The 19,092-nt window shown below is 38.9% G+C and overlaps 1 protein-coding gene across 2 annotated transcripts; it reads right to left on the reverse strand.

The window, feature by feature from the left end:
- Positions 1–545: 545 nt before the first annotated feature.
- jazf1b (JAZF zinc finger 1b) lies at positions 546–17,628 on the reverse strand. 2 transcript variants are annotated; one of them, XM_032557939.1, is made up of 5 exons: positions 17,285–17,628; positions 7,111–7,183; positions 6,303–6,514; positions 4,263–4,432; positions 546–2,254 (listed from the first exon to the last, which is right to left on the reverse strand). In XM_032557939.1, the coding sequence occupies exons 1-5, from the start codon at positions 17,619–17,621 to the stop codon at positions 2,078–2,080; spliced, it is 969 nt and encodes a 322-aa protein (XP_032413830.1). In that variant the 5' UTR covers positions 17,622–17,628; the 3' UTR covers positions 546–2,077. The 2 variants fall into 2 exon arrangements, with proteins under 2 accessions (XP_032413830.1, XP_032413832.1); XM_032557941.1 differs by having other exon boundaries at positions 6,303–6,493; positions 17,285–17,626.
- Between the last annotated feature and the right edge of the window lie 1,464 nt (positions 17,629–19,092).

The raw sequence follows: 19,092 nt of genomic DNA on the forward strand, positions 1-19,092 counted from the left end.
TTTGGCTCCACTGCGCCCCCTAAGTTAATACATCGGCTGTGTCTCCTCGAGGCATCGACCGATCTGCACCAGATTTTTTGACAGTGGTCGGGGAGCGCTGCCGAACGCATTCACGCATGTCGCCTGGTGGACGGGCGTGGAAAATGCGCGACAGCCTCTGCGGTGGCTAGTGGGCGGCGGTGCTGGAAACTGCGGCAGAGCTTCTGTGGTGGGGAGTTGGCTGCGGCTCTGGAAATCGTGCGAGAGCTTCTGCGGTGGCTGGAACCCCCGCGGTGGCCAATAGGCCGGAGCGGCGCTTGCTGCGAGGGCCGCCCGAGGCTGCTCGCAGCTTTAATTTTTCTTTTACTCTTTCAAAATGGTTCAAAGCAATTGCTTAAGTTACTTTTTTGTTTCAGTCTTGACCTTGTTTCTGATTATTTGTAGAGATTTGTTTTCCTTTTTAAAAACCATATAATTTCAAAGGAGCATTTAGCGCAAGAAATTACACAATGTTCTCCACACAACATTTGATGCTAATCTTTAGGGATTTTCTTGCAGCTAATCAATAAAACAGGAATGCTCCAGTTTATTTAGTTGTGTACCAAAGAAAATGCTAAAGAGAAACAAATTTTGCAGGCATTTAATAGGCGAACACCCAAGAACTATTAGAGGGGAAAAATATAACAGAGAAGTAAACTAACGTTAAGCTGTTTGGCCTTCGACTGTAACTTCGACTTCATGCCTGGAAACCGACAAATTTAAATGAACTCACCAAAATCGGCAAGAATAGTGATTGAATACCCAGCCAGATTTATGCGGTTGAGTTGCAACTTGCTGAGAGACATGGACTGGACCTGCATGCATGAGAAAATTATTTTGCAGGCCCAGGTTTTAAGTAGTCACAGTATGATGTCAGTTTTTGCATCATTGTGCTCTTACAAAATAATAAAAAAAAAGATCTGGTAAAATAAACCATCGCAATCCTAAAGGTAGATGACATCAGTGTCTATTTAATTCCTTTGTTTTTGCAGCTGACTGCTATTGTTGGTACTTTGGCAGATTGTTCTGAATACTTCATTCTTATTATGGCACAAAATAGGAGCTGAATGCACAGCCACGGAGCCATTTCACTGGTTCTTCCTATTAAACAGTGGAAGAAACTGTTTTCACTCAGGCAGTGAAAACTAAACAGAAGTGGTTGGGCATAAAGCTAAACTGCTCGGTGACTCTCAAACTGAAGACATTCATAGACATGCTGTTTGGGTGTTTTTGGAATGGGATACGATTCAAGGCAACTGCTATACATTCAGAAATGTCACAATACTGAGGCCTGAAGAATTGGACTTGTTTACTCATTTTTTTTTAAAGTGCTTCAATGCCTTACTGTGAAATTAGGAAGGTCAGCTGCTTAGTCTTAAAGAAAGTTACCCAAGACACGAAGAACTGCTACTCAAAAATGTTCTCATGATCCCTCTGAGCAGCATGGACTCATTTAAAACGATCAGGCAAAAGCGAAGCTGAAATGCTTGCAGAAAAATCACCTGAGATTATCCTTTGGTGTTCCCACAAAAGAGATGTTATGCATGTCCTATGAATGGAAAAGTAACTGTGTTTAAGACAAACGACTCATTTTTCCCAGTCAGGCTACATTCAGTTTCTTCATTTGCCTCTTTCCCATTTCAAGCTCAAAGGCTACGACAGAGTGCGTAATGGTGTTTCCTTTCAACAGAAAACACAGGAATCTGTCCATGTACTCAGTATATAAAGGACAATGCATTTGTAAAACTAATCATCTCCTGGCTACTTCTCAAGTCTACATGATCAACAAGCACCATAAGTCAAGGGAACAAAGGTGGGATAGAAAATATCTGAAATGTGCAAAAATACAAAATGTGAATGACATAAATATGGCAATTTGCATGGGGATTAAGATTGAATAATACATATATACTGTGCAAATAAAACATAGTCTAGTGTTATAGCAAAGTGAAAAGAAGGGAAAATGAAACTGGAGGCAGCGAGCGGAGCTGCTGGTGATGTGAACTTTAGATGGATGTTTATATGGCCCGAGGGAAAGTGCTGGTCATGGACTCCACCTCTACTGCTGCTTCTTACGGAAGCTGTCAGTAGAGATGGGTGGATGAAAGTTGATGGTGTGGTGCCGGAGACCCTGAGATGTCTTGTAACTCTTCCCACAGCGGCATTTAAAAGGTTTGCGCACCCTGATCTGGGTCCGGTGTCCGTTCTTGGCATGATACTTGATGCCGTTCACGTTCTGTTGCGAGACAAGAAATTTGATAAAGACCATAGTTTACATTAAACATTATACATGACAGACTGCATTCTGGAACTATTACAACTACAGTAGATGAAGAGAACAATTCACGTGCTCGGACTCTGCCTTTCTGTTTTTTTGCAAGATTTAAAGCACCTGAATATAAATGCTTGCTGACTTTATTTAAAGTTTTAATTGTAGATAAAGCATGAAAAACACGTATTATTTTCCTACCACGTTCAAACTATGTCACGTTCAAACTTGTGGCTGTAGTGGCACAAAATATGACCAACTTCTAGAGGTTTGACTACTTTTGGCATTGTAGTATGTTGGGACCAGAGATCTGCTTCCAGAGCTTCATACCAATTTTATTTGACTGGAGATAGAAAATCTCTGTAAGAAACTAAAATAACAATTAAGCTAAACTGTCTAAAATAGGCATAGTTAACCCAGACATCTAATTATAGGCCTAATGTGGGCAAAAACAGATATTATCCACAAATATGTAACATATGAGGTATTGTGTATGATGTTGCATAATTTCCAGACAAACAAAAGTTTGCAGTCAACAGAAGGCTTGTTCTGCTCCTAAACAGATCCCTGCTGCTGCCTTAAGCCTTAGTCATTGCCTATAACTCTGTCATTCACGTCAGCAAAGCAATTTTCTCAGGCTGTGCAGAATTTATCCCAACCACACACACCAGATGTGGGCGGAAAATCCTATAAAACTCCATATCACTGAGGTGGACTGGATGTATGCCTTTAAGTTGTTGTACTGCCCAACAAAGAACCCATTTTCCACTCTCCAGGTCTCGCTTTCTCACATACATACAAATATACATATACATACACACACACATATATATATATATATATATATCTATAGGATGAAACCTGCGAGCCTGAAATCCCATCTATCCCTGCTGTGCAGTATGGGAGTGGCACCATCATGCTGTGGAGTGTTTTGCTTCAGGAGGGACTGTTGTACTTCCCATGAGGAAGAAATGTTCTCAAAATACTAAAGCAACAACTCAAGACATCCACCAAGAAGATAAAACTTGGACTAGCGTGGCAATTGCCTTCCTAAGCAATTTCATTCGATTCTCATCTCCCTTCAGTGTTCCATTTTTTAATTTCTCCCATTGAGCCAATCACTGAAGAGATAGAATTATAAATGATGAGGTTTAGTTTATGTTCTGTTTTAGAATTGTAATCCGCTCATATAGGGTTGTAGTTTGGCAACGGAGGAAGTGAACAGAGTCATCCAGTTCGTGTCGGATACAATTCTAAGTATTGAGCAATTAAAGTCAGAGCAAGAGGAATGTTTAAGACATTTTATTGCTGGCCGAAGATGTTGTGGTCCGACTCTCCATGGGGTTGTTTACAGCGCATGCAATTGCCAGTAATCTTCAACAAGCTGGCGCATTGCATGTCACGGCCAGTGTTAGCGACTGGGTAAAACGTAAAACTTCAACAGAGTCCACGCCCCCAGCAAGCAATCGTTTCTCAATAGCTGAGTGTCCAGATCGTCGTTACGAAGCCAAAGCGTAAAACAAAGGGCTGTTTTTCACCAGGTTAAGCTGGGGCACAAAGGTGTTTTCCACTCAGACAACAATCCCAATCATGCAGCCAAATTAGTTACCAAGCAGCGCTCCTTTCAACGACTGAAACTACGATGACAATATTTACTCAACAACCTTTTATTTACTACAAGAAACGTCAGCTGAATGATACTAGCAATGACAAAAATGACTGTCATGCCAAAATAAAGAAATGCGTACAATGTTATAGGGAGATGAAATCCAGTCAGATCTCAATTTAGCCATGTGAGAAAACAGGAAAAGGTTTTTTTCAATAGGATAAATAATTCCCTTGCATGTAACAATTTTTTTTGTGTGCGTAAAAGGACATAAGACAGAATGTTGTAAGATTCAGTAGACAAAAATCAGACTAAAACTAAAACGACTACAGCAATTTTAAGATCTGATAAATCACGGATGAAACGCACCTTGTATCTTTTCTTACAGCCGGGAACAGGACAGGCGAAAGGCTTCTCATCTCCTCCGTTCATGCACATGGAGCTTAAGATAGACTCAGAGCTGATGGCGCTCTCTGTGGTCCACGACTCGTCACTGTCAGACGCCTCAAACTCTACATCCTCATCGTCACACTCACTACCTGTGGGAAGAAAAACAACAGAAAGCACAAAGATTTACTTCAGATCCACAGCATCTAAACGAAAATGCTCTGATTCGTGGCTTTTGACTTCCTTGTGGCAATTAGATCTTAGCCCTTGGGCTTTCCGTCGGGCAAACACAGATCTTTCTCAGCAGCAGTTCCCATACTCGTCTCTTCCTGAATTACAATACCCAGATTTTAAGAAGCACTGAAATCAGCCAATTATGGGAAAAAATCTTGGGTTGAGAAACTTCTATTTGTTTTATGTATTCATTAATGTTGTTGTCTCTTTGAGTATGTGGGAAAATGCTACAAAGCTGTTTGAAAAAAAAAAAAAGTTTTCTGTAAATGTTGAAGGAAAAACATAAATGGTTTTAAATTTTTCTTTGACAAAAATAACTGTGAAAAGTGTGGCTCACATATGTATTCCGCCCCTGTGTTTTAAAATGTTTGCAGCAACAGGTGTTTTTTGAAGTACGCCAATACCTGCTCAGCGAGTTTGAACAGAGAGCGCATGTGAACAAAATGTAAAAACTTCTCAGTTAGATTCAAATCTTGGCCATTCAAATACAGGACCATGCAAATTCAACCCATTTCTTTGCAGCTCTGGATCTTTGTTTTGTCGTCGTGCTGCTAGAAAATAAACCTCCCACTCAGTCTCAAGTCTTTTACAACCTGCAAAAACCTATTGCCTCGCATTCTGTAGGCAGACCGAAAAAGTTCAGTTTTAGTCCCATCTGAGCAGATCACCTTCTTTCCCATCTCCTCCAGAATACTCTCATGTGTACTGCTCTGCTTAACGCTCTCGTTGCTAAGCTTGTCACTAAAAAAAAAAGTCCTTATTAGAACATCCCTAAAGAAATCATTCTACATTACATTATGAAACTCACAATGGCAGGATATCATTTTACAACAGAAAGTGGTCTGCATGGGAATTAAGAGTTCAATTTGATTCAATCCTCTGTCAGGTGCAGCGGCAGAGGAAATGCACAGTGTAAAAAGCTTAATTAAAGGAAGCTCTCATTTCTGAATGTCAATCAGACTCAGAATGTGAGACACAGCAAGACTTTTAGCAGGTAACAGGAAGTTGCACTGTTTTATCTTGTTGAGCTTTCAGCCACTGTCTACTGTTGAACATGCTAGCTTTGGAAAGGTTGGCAGCATATAAGAAACCCCAGAGTTAAGGATAGGATCTAGATCAGGGGTGGGCAACTCCAGGCCTGGAGGGCCGGTCTCCTGCAACTTTTAGATGTATCTCTTCTTCAACACACCTGAGTCAAATAATGAGGTCATTAGCAGGACTCTGGAGAACTTGACTGCACTTAGGAGGTGATTCCGCTATTGGATTCAAGTGTGTTGGACCAGGGAGACATATAAGAGTTGCAGGACACCGGCCCTCGAGGACCAGGATTGCCCACCCCGGATCTAGATGATGGTGAGAACACACAAAGAGACTGAGGTTGTATTTATGCTAGCCCCCACTAACTGAGCTAATAGCTATGGGAAAATGCTAAACCTGGTCTTAAATGTGAATTCTAACATTATTTTGTCAGACTTAAAATGGTAAATCTCTGATTTATAGCAAATACTTTCACACATCATTGCCTCTGTTTCTAACATAAATAATGAATGTGTACTCAATAATGTGTGAAAGCTCGAAAAAAAAAGATGAATTCTGTTCTCATACTGTATATTCTTGTGTAATAATTCTTAAAGACAGAAAACAAACAAAAAGGCATCTGAGAATCCACCAAGAAATTCTGATCAGTGCACCTCTACTTTAATTTTAAAAAAAAAAGAAAAAGACTATATTTATTTGCTGCTGTGAGGTGAAACTGCTCATCTCACTAGAAATGAGAACGACGGGTACCTGTTGGTGTACTGCTGCGGAAGGAAGAGGAAGGGGTGATCGGTGGGGTGACAGGAGGGGTGAGGTTTCCACTGGTGTGACGGGGTGGTGTGGAGACGTTGGTGCGTGACAACGTGGCCGTCAGAGAGAGCTTAGGCTGCACCTTTTTCTTCAGGGCCTCGTGTTCTCGCCTCGCAGCGTCTGTCATGAACCTGGCATTGTGGATCACAAAGCTGCTTAGTGTTTGTTAAAAAGAAAGAGAAAAAAAAAATTAGGAAAAGAATGTAATTTCACACTTTCTTCACTAATTAACTTGGAGCCCTTCAGTTGTAGAACGCATGGTTGGAAAAAACACCACTGGCCACATTTCCATGAAAAAACATTTTATTGGAGTAGTAAAGTCTTTGGTAAATTGGTATAATAAGATAGAAGCATTAACACAGACACTGGTGAAGGAAAAGTGGAATTAGAAAATTAAGTAACAGCCACATGAAGATGCGTTTGTAAAAGCAGGGAGACAGTGGGACACTTTGTCGTACTCTGGCGTACTGTGGAAGGCCAATAAAAGCTCTGTTTGAGCCCCATATCAAAGGCAGCTGGGATGATCTCAGAGCAGTAAAAAAAAACACAACACCACAGAAATTAATCTAAGCAGTCCTCCAGATGACAAATGAAACTGTCAGCAACACTTAATGAGTCTCCCGCATAATATAAAACAGAAGCAGCTGATTCAGAAGAAGTCTCGTAATAAAATTAATTTGAGGTTAAATCAGATCAATTCATGAATTTTAAGAAGCAGGATTTGAAGGTTAAAAAAAATTGCCCTTACCTATTGATGTAGCTGAGAGCAATATATGTCGGCTGCTGCTGTTCCTGCTTCTCCAAGAAACAGGGGTCTGTTTCTAGGCAGATAGAGAAACAGAAGCATTGGAAGGAGTTGAGCAAAATGAACTAAATATTCACCAAATTCTGTAGGCCTTCAATTTATGCTAACATACATATTTGAAATCAAACATTTTTATAAATTTTTATTTTGCCTTTTTCTTTTTGTTAGCCTTTAATGCTTTAACAGCTTCTCCTTTTAAGGTTGATGTATCTCATAAAAACCAATAAAATAATATAATAAAATATTCTCTAATCATATTAAAAAAGTACATTCACAAATGAAGTGTTCCATGCACCTGAACAAGGTGGTCCTGTGCTAAAAGTAATTGATCTTGTTGATCTTGTAGAGTGTTAAAGCATTTTTATCTAGAGGAACAATCTTTATTCTTTGTTTCCTAGTCCGCATAAATTTAATACATGAATGATTAAGGCATACATAAGGTTTCACACTACAGCATTTAACAAATTTTAAATAGAAGACATTATGTAATGGCGTAGCCAATCACAGGAAAGACATTCTTTCCTATACAGCCTTGTTCCCCACAAAAGATAATTGCAAAATAAGCTGATTGATTGATCTGGGATCTTTGAACAATCATTGGAAAGTTGCATGGAAGGAAAATGTGTGAAGAAATATGTGCACAGGCAGCAGTTAAACCTGCACCCTGTATAGGAATGAACTAGCTGGACTTTGAACCTTCTTCCACTGTCAAAGGCAGGCTGGTTCAATGACCATGCCATCACTGTGATTGTGTGGACAGCAACCTGGCCTGGCATAAACACATAAAAATGAGAGACATCAGACCCCCCCAAAAAAACTGCAAACAAGCCGAGGGATCCTATTAAAGTAACAAAGTCTCTGATTAATTTCATGCCACACCACTCAGATGTCGTAATTCATGTAAAAGGAGCCCCAACCAAGTACTCCACACTATGTACGTAAATACTACATTAGACTCTATTGGTCCTACATTTTATTTTAATCTTCTGAAAAACTTTTTTTTTAATTTTATCTGTAAACAAATCTGTACAAAGATAACACACCACATTAACATGTCTGAAATCAATATGAGGGCCGATTTGTTTTGGTATAAACTACTGTAACCAATGCAAGGTAATGACAGTATATCTCTCCATTCTAAGATATTTCACAGTGTCATTTGTTTAATGAGATGCAATTCATCAGAAGTGCTTTGTTTATAGCTTTTGCCAGCAGCTTTCACTTAGTTCTATATGTGAGCAGCCATAAGCGTGAGACTGGAGTAATATATAAACCATCAGAAGTGCTAACAAATAATTTAAACAGAAACATTAAGAATGGCAGTCAGAGTGAATACTCAACAGAAGACTAATAGGCAAACTCCGACTTTCCCAGTCAAGACCATGACCATAATGAATATTTATTTCTTTTTTTTCTGACTTCTACCTCGTAAACTCGGATTTCCAAGTATAAAGCAAACTCACTATATTTCCTCTGTATAATTGTATTTAAAGTATTAGTGAGAGAATCCAGCCTCTATGGATTGACAGACTGTTGAGCACATAAAATAATGCATATTGAGGTGTTTTCAGAACATTTAGAAACACAATCCACCAATTTTTAAAGCGACAGATTTCATGGCCCAGCTATAAAGTCTTCTCTGTTCCCCTTGTAGCACACAGTTTTATTATAGAACATCAAGTAAATGACATCTCACTATTTCTAGGTTCTTAAAGTGCAGCCCTGCAGAAACCAAATTGCACACATATGACCACACTCCACACATTGTATGTTTTCGCTTTCTCAGCTCCACACATTCATCCTGCTCAGTGGTGCTAGATGTACAACAATAGCCAATCTCCACACCCTGAGGTGAAGCGTGACTGACTTCAATCACTCTTCCCTCTGTTATGGGAGAAGAGAGACAGCCCATAAAGCAACACTTTGTACCACTTCCCAGCTGAGCCGCGCTGCTTGCGTCTGTGACAGTGTTGTGAAAGACTGCTCAGCCCCATGGGGTTCAGTGCATTGCTTGGTTTTATCCAGCTCATTTATTAGGCCATTGATTTTTTAAACTATTATGAGCTTCATTTAAGAAGAAATTATAACATTAATAACACTGCAATTTCTGTTTACTGTTAGCATCATTTTCTTTCAATGTAATGACAGTTGCAATGAGAAAAAAACCAACTAATTAAAGGTTTTGTTTTAAGAGGTTATAATTAAATCCCTCTTTTCGGCAGAATTGCTTTAACTATGCCAAATTGAATTTTTTTTTCAAACCCTCAGCTAGCCCGCTGAAAATCATATTACATAATATCAATTGGATTGAAATTTGAATACTGACTAGGACACTCAATAAACCATTTAGTTTTTTTTTTCTATGAGGCATTAAATTTTGGACTTATTGGTATTGTTTTGGATCATTATCCATGCTTGAGCTTAATGTAATGATCTGATTGATGAACGTTCTTCTTCGTGGTCTTCTGGCCGCAAATGTAATCATGCTTTGATCAATTATAACAAGTCACTAAGAAGCTGAAGCAGCAAAGCAATCACAGACCATCACAACTGGACAACCACGTGTCCAATCTCCGTGTCCAGTTGTCAGTAAGATGCTCTTTTTCTGAAATGTTGCTAGTTTCTCACCAGATTTAATGGGATTCATACCTTTCAAAAAGTTTCCATTAGTGTACCACCAGTTCACAGAATATTAGGCTTCATTAAGATTTTTTTTTAGAGGAAGTGTGAGAAGGGCCTTTGCATTATTTTTGTTAGCAGTAGTTTTTTGCCTTTGAGCTCTTCAATGGAAATCCTTTTTTGCTCTGTATTGTGTTTTTTTGTGACCTCCTGGTGTGTGTCCTTGGGATGATCCACCATTGTTGCATTTGTGGATAATGGCTCTCACAGTGGGTTTGAGTCCCAAAGACTTAGAAATGGTTTTGTAACCCCTTCCAGACTTTGCTTCTCATCTGTTCCTGCATTTTTTTCCAAATTGGGACATGTGGTGTTTTTTGAGATGTTTTAGCATACGCTATTTAAGTGATTTCTTGATAATACCAGGTAAAATAGTAATCCTGCCAGGGTTTAGCGACTGGGATTGTACCCAGCTTTGGGAAAATAAAACTGCATCTGTCTATTAGCATGGTACAAGTTTTTTGAGGCCATTATTAAGGTAATGTTAGTGCTGGCGTTGAAGAACTTTCAAATTTGTAATTGCAGTTTCTTGAAACTATACAGGTCTTAACCTAAGACTACAGATGGTTCTCTGAAGGCCATGTGCAAGCGTTTCATTAATAGAGGATTTATCCCTGGTGTGAAGGACAGCACATTTTACTCTACTTTCCAACGATGTCATGAAAACAAAGAGTTGGAGGCACGCATTCATTATGACACTAGTCCCATGCCAAAAGCCAGAGGCAACCCTGAGACTGCTCAGAGCTTTGCAGTAATGGCATGCGTGTGTGCAAGAGTGCACAAGAAATCCCTCCAAAAATCCCTAATGAGTCTCAAGCTGTGGATTGGCGGCCAGCTCAAACAGCAGTGGATCGGTCCGTTCCCACACACTGTAAATCACAAAAGCCTCAGGTGGGGACTGCAAAAGAAGGCCTGCAGGGACCACATCCCCCCACAGCCTCTAGTGTTCTTATAGGGCCACCATGAGTCAAGGATCAGGAGGAAGGTGCCTCAATTGGAGATGGGAACCCCTCTAATCAAACTACACAGGTGGTCCACCATGGTGGGCACCTATTAGAAGGCTTCTGGGAAACAAAGAGTTAGTGTAAGTCAGTGTAATTTGTATTTATGCCTACACATATGTGCTGATGTTATAGGGCTTACATAAAGAAAAGATATAATGACACCCAACAGAGCAGCTATTTTAATCTAAAGCAGATTTTTATTATTTATTGCAAACATTTATTTATGCTACAGATGGGCCATTTGCACTTGATAATCAATTCATGCATGAGGGCTTAATGAAGCGATATTAATGATTGTTTCTACCTGGCCTCAACCATAACTGTCCCAGTTTTATCTAAATTTTGACTGGTCCTTTTTGCACCACTTCAATGACTTTCTGTTCGTGTTTTCTGTTCTATCTGATGGCATCACGTCACCTTAACAATTATTGTCACCCTTTGTAAATACGCATGCAAAAGCCTTGAAATAAATTGCTCAGAGTGAGCTGAGGAGATCCGTTTTTTCTTTTGGCCTTTTAATAATAAATGTGGTATTTGAATAGGAGGTTTTCATGTCTTTCCCATTTTGAGAAGAGGTTAAAGGAAATAATCCTGCTTGTCAAGTCATATGTACTCCACACCACACAAACAGGAGGTCACAAGTCATTAATAAAAAGTTACTAAATGCTTTAAAAAAAGGTCCCATGCATAAGCATAAGTCAAGTGCATTTTTGGAAGTTTTTAAATACTGAATAAATGTCCACAAATTGAAGGTAGGACTTTTAAGTTTTTTTCACTGTGTGTGTGTATATTGTGTGATTTTTCAGTTTCATACAACAGTGAAATTTAAATTACTACATACTAGTTGTGATTGGATTTGTAGCTGTAGGGTGTAAGTGCAGGCCAAATGATCCAGTACCACTTAACAAAAAGGGTCTCTGTGGTGGTCTACATCAGAATGATCACACAGCACACCTTCCTCAGGCAGCGGCGGAAGTGACGCCTGCTAGCCTCTCATTAGATACATCCTCCACCAGACTAGCGTCCTCACTCTTGTGTGCACACCAGACGCACAGTCCCCTCTCTCATTTCCACCAGCATCTGGCTGCTCCACCCCTGACAGTCAAATGCACCGTGGGGCAGAGGTGAGTGGTGAGCATTATGGTGACATGTTTATGGCGACTGTGAGCTGCAGGGAACATTACCAGGAGTGGTGGCACAGGTAATTCATTACAATGTGACCTCTGAGAAGGAAATGAAACGGAGACAAGCTCCATGTGAAAGCCACTCTTTGGTGGTTTCTGGGGAAACATGGAGGGAGTAAAATGATTCATTATAAGTTTGACACACACAGCAACCTATACAACCCATCCGTAAATGCAGAATCCCTCACCGTTGGATTTTTCTAAGTGCTTTATCAACCACGTAATTATAGCTGTTTTGTTGTGTGCCATTTTTAAAACTTCATATTACGAACATTAGAAAAGTCTTATGAGTCTGACATTAACATTGACAAGCATAAAAAGAAAAATATTAAAGGAGACAATAATTAAAAATTCCATTCAAAATTTTGAAATTGAATATCACTGCAGGTCTATCACAATAAAACAATCCAAAAAATAATTCTAGTGTTGCAAAGCTCTAAAAGGTTATGCAGTGTCTGCAACAAAGCATATTCTCTGTAAAAGCAAATTAGCTTGGTTTTATGGAAACCAAAGTATTGTTTGGCCTTGTAAGCAAAAACAATATGTGAAAACATGTAGATTAGGAAACAGGTGTTTACTGTTGCAATGAATCTATGCAACTGTGGTGATCAACACCAGTAAAGATTCTCCAGTAAAACCAGGCAGCAACAAAAGAAATGCTTATGGCAACAAAACCAATGGCAGAAATATAATCACACTAAATTTCTAAGCTGCACAATGTTTTTTGGGGGGGGTAGTGGATTCCCCCCCACAGAGAGGCAACAGTGGGGGACTGGGGAAATGTAATTAGCTCCACCAGGTGCACAGATCAGGGAACTAGTTACTGTCTAACAAATTTATTACTTCCGCACTTTTTTTTTTGTTTTTTTGAATGACTGCAAGTTGTTGGGGAAATAAAAAAAGCTCAATAAGCCCCCAACAGGACTGGCAACAAACAGACTTGTTGTGTTCCTATAAGCTTACTGCCCATTTCAAGCTTCTGCTATTCCTGACCCTGGCTACCTGCTCACAGGTCAAAAAACACATCTGCAGCATCCTTCTGGTCGACTGAGCACATGGGGACATAGGCATAGTTTAAATTCCATTATATTAAAACATAAGGCTACTTTGTAAGATTAAACATACCTTTTAAAAATACCAACTTTTAAGCAAGTATTAAAATATTTTTAATCCTAGCAGAAAGTCATCATATATAAAGGGATCAATCTAACTATCTCTAATCTACTATCTGTCTATCACAATTATTATAAACGAGGTTTGACAAAAAGCCTTTATATAGTGCATACAGGGGGATATCTCCCAATCAACAGATGAGCAGCGCCCTCTCTTGTTCACAGACCCATTCAGCAGTCTGCCCACAAAGCTCATGTACAAGAATGTATGCTTATTATCAGGCGCCTAATTACAATGGGGGAATGTGCCTCAAGCAGCAGGCCACCAGATGAGGAGGAAGACATGCCAAATCAAGCACCCCCTCTGTAATTATGCATCACAGGCACTTGGCACAACGCGCAAGATTTCGCACTTCTCTGAGTGTATGCAGGCCGGCAGAGAGGGGAGAGGATAGAGGTGGGTGGGGGTTAGAGGGAGGGAGTTTTTCCACTTTGAGCCAACTAATTGCTTCATTATTCCCTAACAAGTTATTTGAAGGCCTTGCTTTTTTTTTTTTTTTTAAACTAAAGCTAACACCTCTGACACATGCACATGCAGCACCAGTCTGAAAGCCGAGGATATTAAAGCCAGTCAAGCAACAAACAAGAACAACAGAGGCAGCCGAGCCCTGTCACCTTCAATAATAAGGGCCTGAAATATCGGATCAGGGGAGCAGATGTTGGAGCGAAGGGTCACGCTGTGGGGAAGGGAAGTTGCATTTTTGCCATACTAACAAAAAGTATGTAAACGCTAACAAAATGTAATGGCACCATTTGATGCAGCTTAACCTAAAAAACGCATGTCCTTTGGTTCTCAAATGCTATCATTTGAAAAAAGTACAAAATCTTTAAAAGACTAAAAATAGATGACACGTTCTATTCATTTCAAAATGTTGACTCCCACTTCCAGATTCATCAGTGATTCTGAGACTATTTTGCCACCCTGGTACTAGAGATGCATCAATCGGGCATTTCTTGACAGGTTCCAATTTCCGTCTTTCTTTGAGGTCTGACTTGCTGATTCAGACAAAGATTGATTCCAGTTTTTTTGGTGGTTGTTTTTTTTTTCAGTTTTATTTTTCTAAAGGGTATAACACACAACAAATAAAATGTTGTCCTTGACTGACCAAGCAGTTTGAAATATATCAGCAAGAAAGAAATTGCTATTTTAACAGTGCATTTATAGATGCAAAATGGTGGGTGGTCTGAGATGTTGACCTGCCAATCACCAATCCGAGTCATGCAATTAAAGAATATTTATGAAAATGGAGAACATTAGCAATAAAAGGTAGAAAAACAGAGATTGACATAATGTGGAGGAGTCAAAGGGAAAAATGTTATACATATCCTCCACAAATATTCCATTTAAAACTTGATCTTTTATTTCAAAGACATAATCTCACTTTAAAATGTGCTACGGCTCCCTAACAGCTACATCTGGCAATTTTACTGTGTTACATCATGTTTATGCAGAACAATAAGTATGGCAGTGCTGACATTACAACCAAAACAGCACTCTTTTCTATGTATGGGAAGGTTTCATGAATAAAACCTACAGCTCCTTGCTGGTGAACATGTGTAAAAGGCCTGTAATTAAACCTTACACTTAAAATTTTTGATACACTAAACCTGCCCATACATAGCTAAGAGTGTTGATCCCATGCTCATGGAATTTGGATACATCTATACATAAAACCTTGTGCACTACATTACACCTGTTGGAATCTAAAAGTTAAAAAAAACAAACCTTGTTGCATGTATTTATTCACAAATAGTGCCATCATCATAGATAGTATGATCAAAAACAGCTGATTAACTGACGTGGGAAGCAAGGGATGTGAAAAATTAGTGAGGCTCCAGTGAACTTGGTCAACAAATGACCTTCATTAAATGTTGTTAAAAGCCCCTCAAATGGATAAAAAAACCCAAAAAAAACCCAAAAGCTTGAAAAATAAATGAATTAGTTCAAAAATGATTTCTTGAGCATACCCTGATATTAGTTCTGCTTCATTTATTGCATAACACTTAACTAAGGAGGGGCTTTGATTGAAGTGGGATGGCCTGTAAATTTGACAACATCTGTGAGCCAATTTTATCTGCAGCAGCAGTGTTGTTGAGCTGCTTGCAATCCCAGGCAAAACTGATAGGACATTAAACTGCCCTCTTTTATATGCATTGTTACACTTCTTGTTAAAGACAGTCAGAGTTTTACTAGCCAACACCAATCCCTATTTTTTCTTCTTTTTTTTTTTTACTAAGTGTAACTTCTTTTTTTAGTACTGTAACACAGGCAAACAAAATTCTGTAAAAGTTGTTTATTTCAGTAATTAAGTGTGGCAGAGATTGACCATAAAGGAAAAAACATGTGCTGTAGATTCCTTGACAGAGAAAGTTGTTTTAAAAGCAACAGAAAATGAAAGCATGAGATTATCTTATGCATCAGAGCATATCTTCCAAATCTTTATCTGTTTCTTGCTACTTAAAACAACCTACGTCAAAGGTCATGCCATTTGTTCATGTGTTTACAGACTAAAATGTCAGTTTTTATTAATTTAATGACTGCAAAAGTACATCTTCAGCAGATAACAATTTTAGATCAACAAGGCGTGGGCAGCCTAGCTGTTTGAAGGCATGCCAAGTTTTTGCAAAGTTGTGCTGTCAAAGCCTCTAAAATTTATCTGTCATATTATAGTGAGACGCCAGACAAAGTGCTGCAGTGGCTGAAGTTTTCTCAAGCTTTATGGAGCATAGTAACAGAGTTCTCCACCTTCCCCACCTGTTGCTGTAAGGAAATGACATCAGACTTATATGGAACTTTTCAACCCTCAAAGGGTTAATAGGTGCACCATTCCTCTCACCCCAAAACTGCTGGAGACCCACGACCTGGTACAGACACCCAGGTATAGACAATAGATTGTTATTTTTGACAAGCTATCAGCAGCATGTCTGCTAAGTAGCTGACTGCAGACTGCGTAGTTGAGCTTGACTAATTAATGTGCTAATATTGGCTGTTGGACTACCAGTGTACCCCATAAAGAACAAAGCAGCAACCAGGAATTATATGCTGCATAATAATCATATCTACTTGAAAAGCTTCTCCGCTATTTTGCAAGTGTTTAATCTACATTTTTGATAAAGTCCAGGTGTCAGAAAAAAAAGCAGATACAAAAAGTTCTAGATAAATATCATTAGTGTAATAATCAATATTTTATCAGCAATAAGAAAAGTTGCTTTTTCTCTTTTAAGTAAAAGTAATTTGACCTTGTTTTACTATTTCTGTGTAAAATGTAAATGGTGGTAATATTAAGCAAGGTTAACATTTTGGTCAATACGTTTAAATTTGGTCAGCATCCCCATTACAAATTACTTCTAATTTTACAAATAAGATTAGTATTTAATACCAAAACAACATCAATAGTAATGACAATAACATTTTTCATTATATAACTTAGCCAAGAGATATAGAATATACAGTATGAACTTACTATATTCTCTACTACAAGCTGACGGTAAAATCTAGTGAATTACAGAAAAAAGAAGAACAATATAATGAATATCTTCGACAGACTGACAAAAAAAATGCAAATCACTAATAATGTTTGTCAAAAATACTTAATTTATTCTGAAAGAAGTTTGTTTTCTCCACGCTGAAACTTTATGAAGTGATAGATAAAGTAACACCACCAACACAAACGTGTTTTAGGATTTTTACACAATGACGTGCTGAGTGCTGCTAGGCAAACATCAAAACGCAGGTAATTATTCAATGCAACCTAATGAATCAAATTTATGAGCGGGGCTTTGATCTCTGCGCGCGGCCTTGCCTCAGATGCTGCACGAGCGAGTTGCCAACACACAAAGTGTCTCCGTTTTCTCTTACCGACTTTATTTCACTTCTCCAACTCTGTCGGTGTTACTGCTGTATAGAAAGTAACGCAGCTCTTTAGACAGAAACGAACAGGACCCACCGGAACATCAACAGTCACCACACCTAGCAACCGGGTTGCCAGGACGCAGGAAGTAACTTGTTAGCTGTAGCCTCTAGTAGCCACGTCTGCTAGCTTCGACCGTGGCGGGTCGCTAGGCGCTGTGCGGCTCTTACCGATGTGGTTATCCTCGATGTGCACGATGAGCTCGGTCAGGGAGTCAAAGTGGAGCCCGCAGCCGGCGAACCTGCAAGCGTTGGAGAAGAAGGAAACGGCCGCGATGCCTGTCATGGTCGCCGTGACATTTGAAACGAAGGCAGGCAGCATCGGAGCAGAGGCAGCGAGGCGAAGCAGCGGTGAGAACAGCTGGAGCGGAGCTGTGACTCCACCGAGCTGCGTCAAAACCAGCTGGAGAGCGACAGCAGCACCGGATGTAAAGCTGCAGACTTTCATTTGAAAAGCACAATAGTTGTCAGATAAACTGCAAGCACGGATGTGGTTGAAGCCGCACATTTACAGAAATTAGCTTTACGTAGGCATGTAAGTATTCTTTTAGTCGTTTATCTTCTTAATGTCAAAATAATTGATAATTTAGTCAAACGAGTTGCACAAGTTAATAATGATTATTACAATTACTTTGTTTATAATTCCACCTGGCCTCGGCTGTTATGTTTAGCTTGTTAATTTGTTTAGCAGGGTTAGTCAGTACATATGAATAAACAGTAAAGTACTAAATGTGCGAGAGACAGCAGGCCCTGCTGAAATGTGCAGAAGCCAGCCAGGAGGTCATTTTAAATCTCTTGTTCCAGGATAGTTGTTACACACTCATCCTAAAAACCAAATAAAAAAAAAACTAATCCATAATCTAGTCCTGTGAGAAAAGCATCTGTCCCCTTTCTTGTGATTTTGCCTTTTTAGATTGTCAAACAACTTCTCATACCAGACAAAGATAATCGGACGAAATACAAAAAGAGGTTTTCAAATTGTTGTTTAAATTATGAAGAGAAAAAGCTACCCTTTCCTTCCTGGAAAAACTAATTGTCTTCCTAACCTAATAATTGGTTGTGTTAGCTTAAGTGGCAACAATTACAATTAAAAGTTCTTAAACTCTTTGCAGAATTGTTTTTACATTTACCAGCATTGGCAGTTTGAGGTCATGCCACAGCATCTCAACTGGATTTTACTCCAAACTTTGAGTAGGCCTGCAGAATTTGCCTGAAATATATGCCCAGCTTAGAAACAAACAAAAGATTTTGTTAATGTACCTTAAAGTCATGACTTTTTTTTAGCTTAACTTAAGTGTTGTTCTCTTGTTCCAGGATAATTGTTACACGCTGATCCTAAAATGAGTGTGTGAAAAGCTCAGTTTGTTCTGCTGGAATCCAGATTCACATGCGACCAGCAGGGGGCCCTAAGTATCCACAAACACAACTTCACCTTAATATGACCATGACAACAGAAATCTGTAGAAATAATAATGATAAAGACATGGTTATGTATTTATCCAAGATGCCACAGAGCATTTATAATATATTATAAGATATCCCTAAACATACGTATGTACTAAATTATATTCAGGGTATGGTTGAGGGGATTTATTTAGTTATGGGAGCTACATTTTGCTGTTCGAAATAATATACATTTATTATCTAAGCCCTGGTTTTCCAGTGAAAATCTTGGTTACTTACATGCCAAAAGGATTGTTTTAAATATTTGTATTTGAATTTCAAAAGGATTTTTAAAAAATTAAACGGTATTAATGTTAATGAATGTATTTTTTACTGCCTGCTCAAAGATAGACAGCCTGAAGTCATTAAATACATATACATCTATCTCTTTTTAAATAACTGTCCAGTCTACATTAAAACTGCACCAACTTTGACTAACTCACAGTTTAATTTCAATCACTTCTAGAAATGACTCCAGATGCTATTCTTCATCCAAGATTAAAACATTTTCAGCAATTAGTGCAGCCGTTATGGAT

The sequence above is a fragment of the Xiphophorus hellerii genome, chromosome 3 (genome assembly GCF_003331165.1).
Source record: "Xiphophorus hellerii strain 12219 chromosome 3, Xiphophorus_hellerii-4.1, whole genome shotgun sequence".
In the NCBI taxonomy this organism is placed as follows: domain Eukaryota; kingdom Metazoa; phylum Chordata; class Actinopteri; order Cyprinodontiformes; family Poeciliidae; genus Xiphophorus; species Xiphophorus hellerii.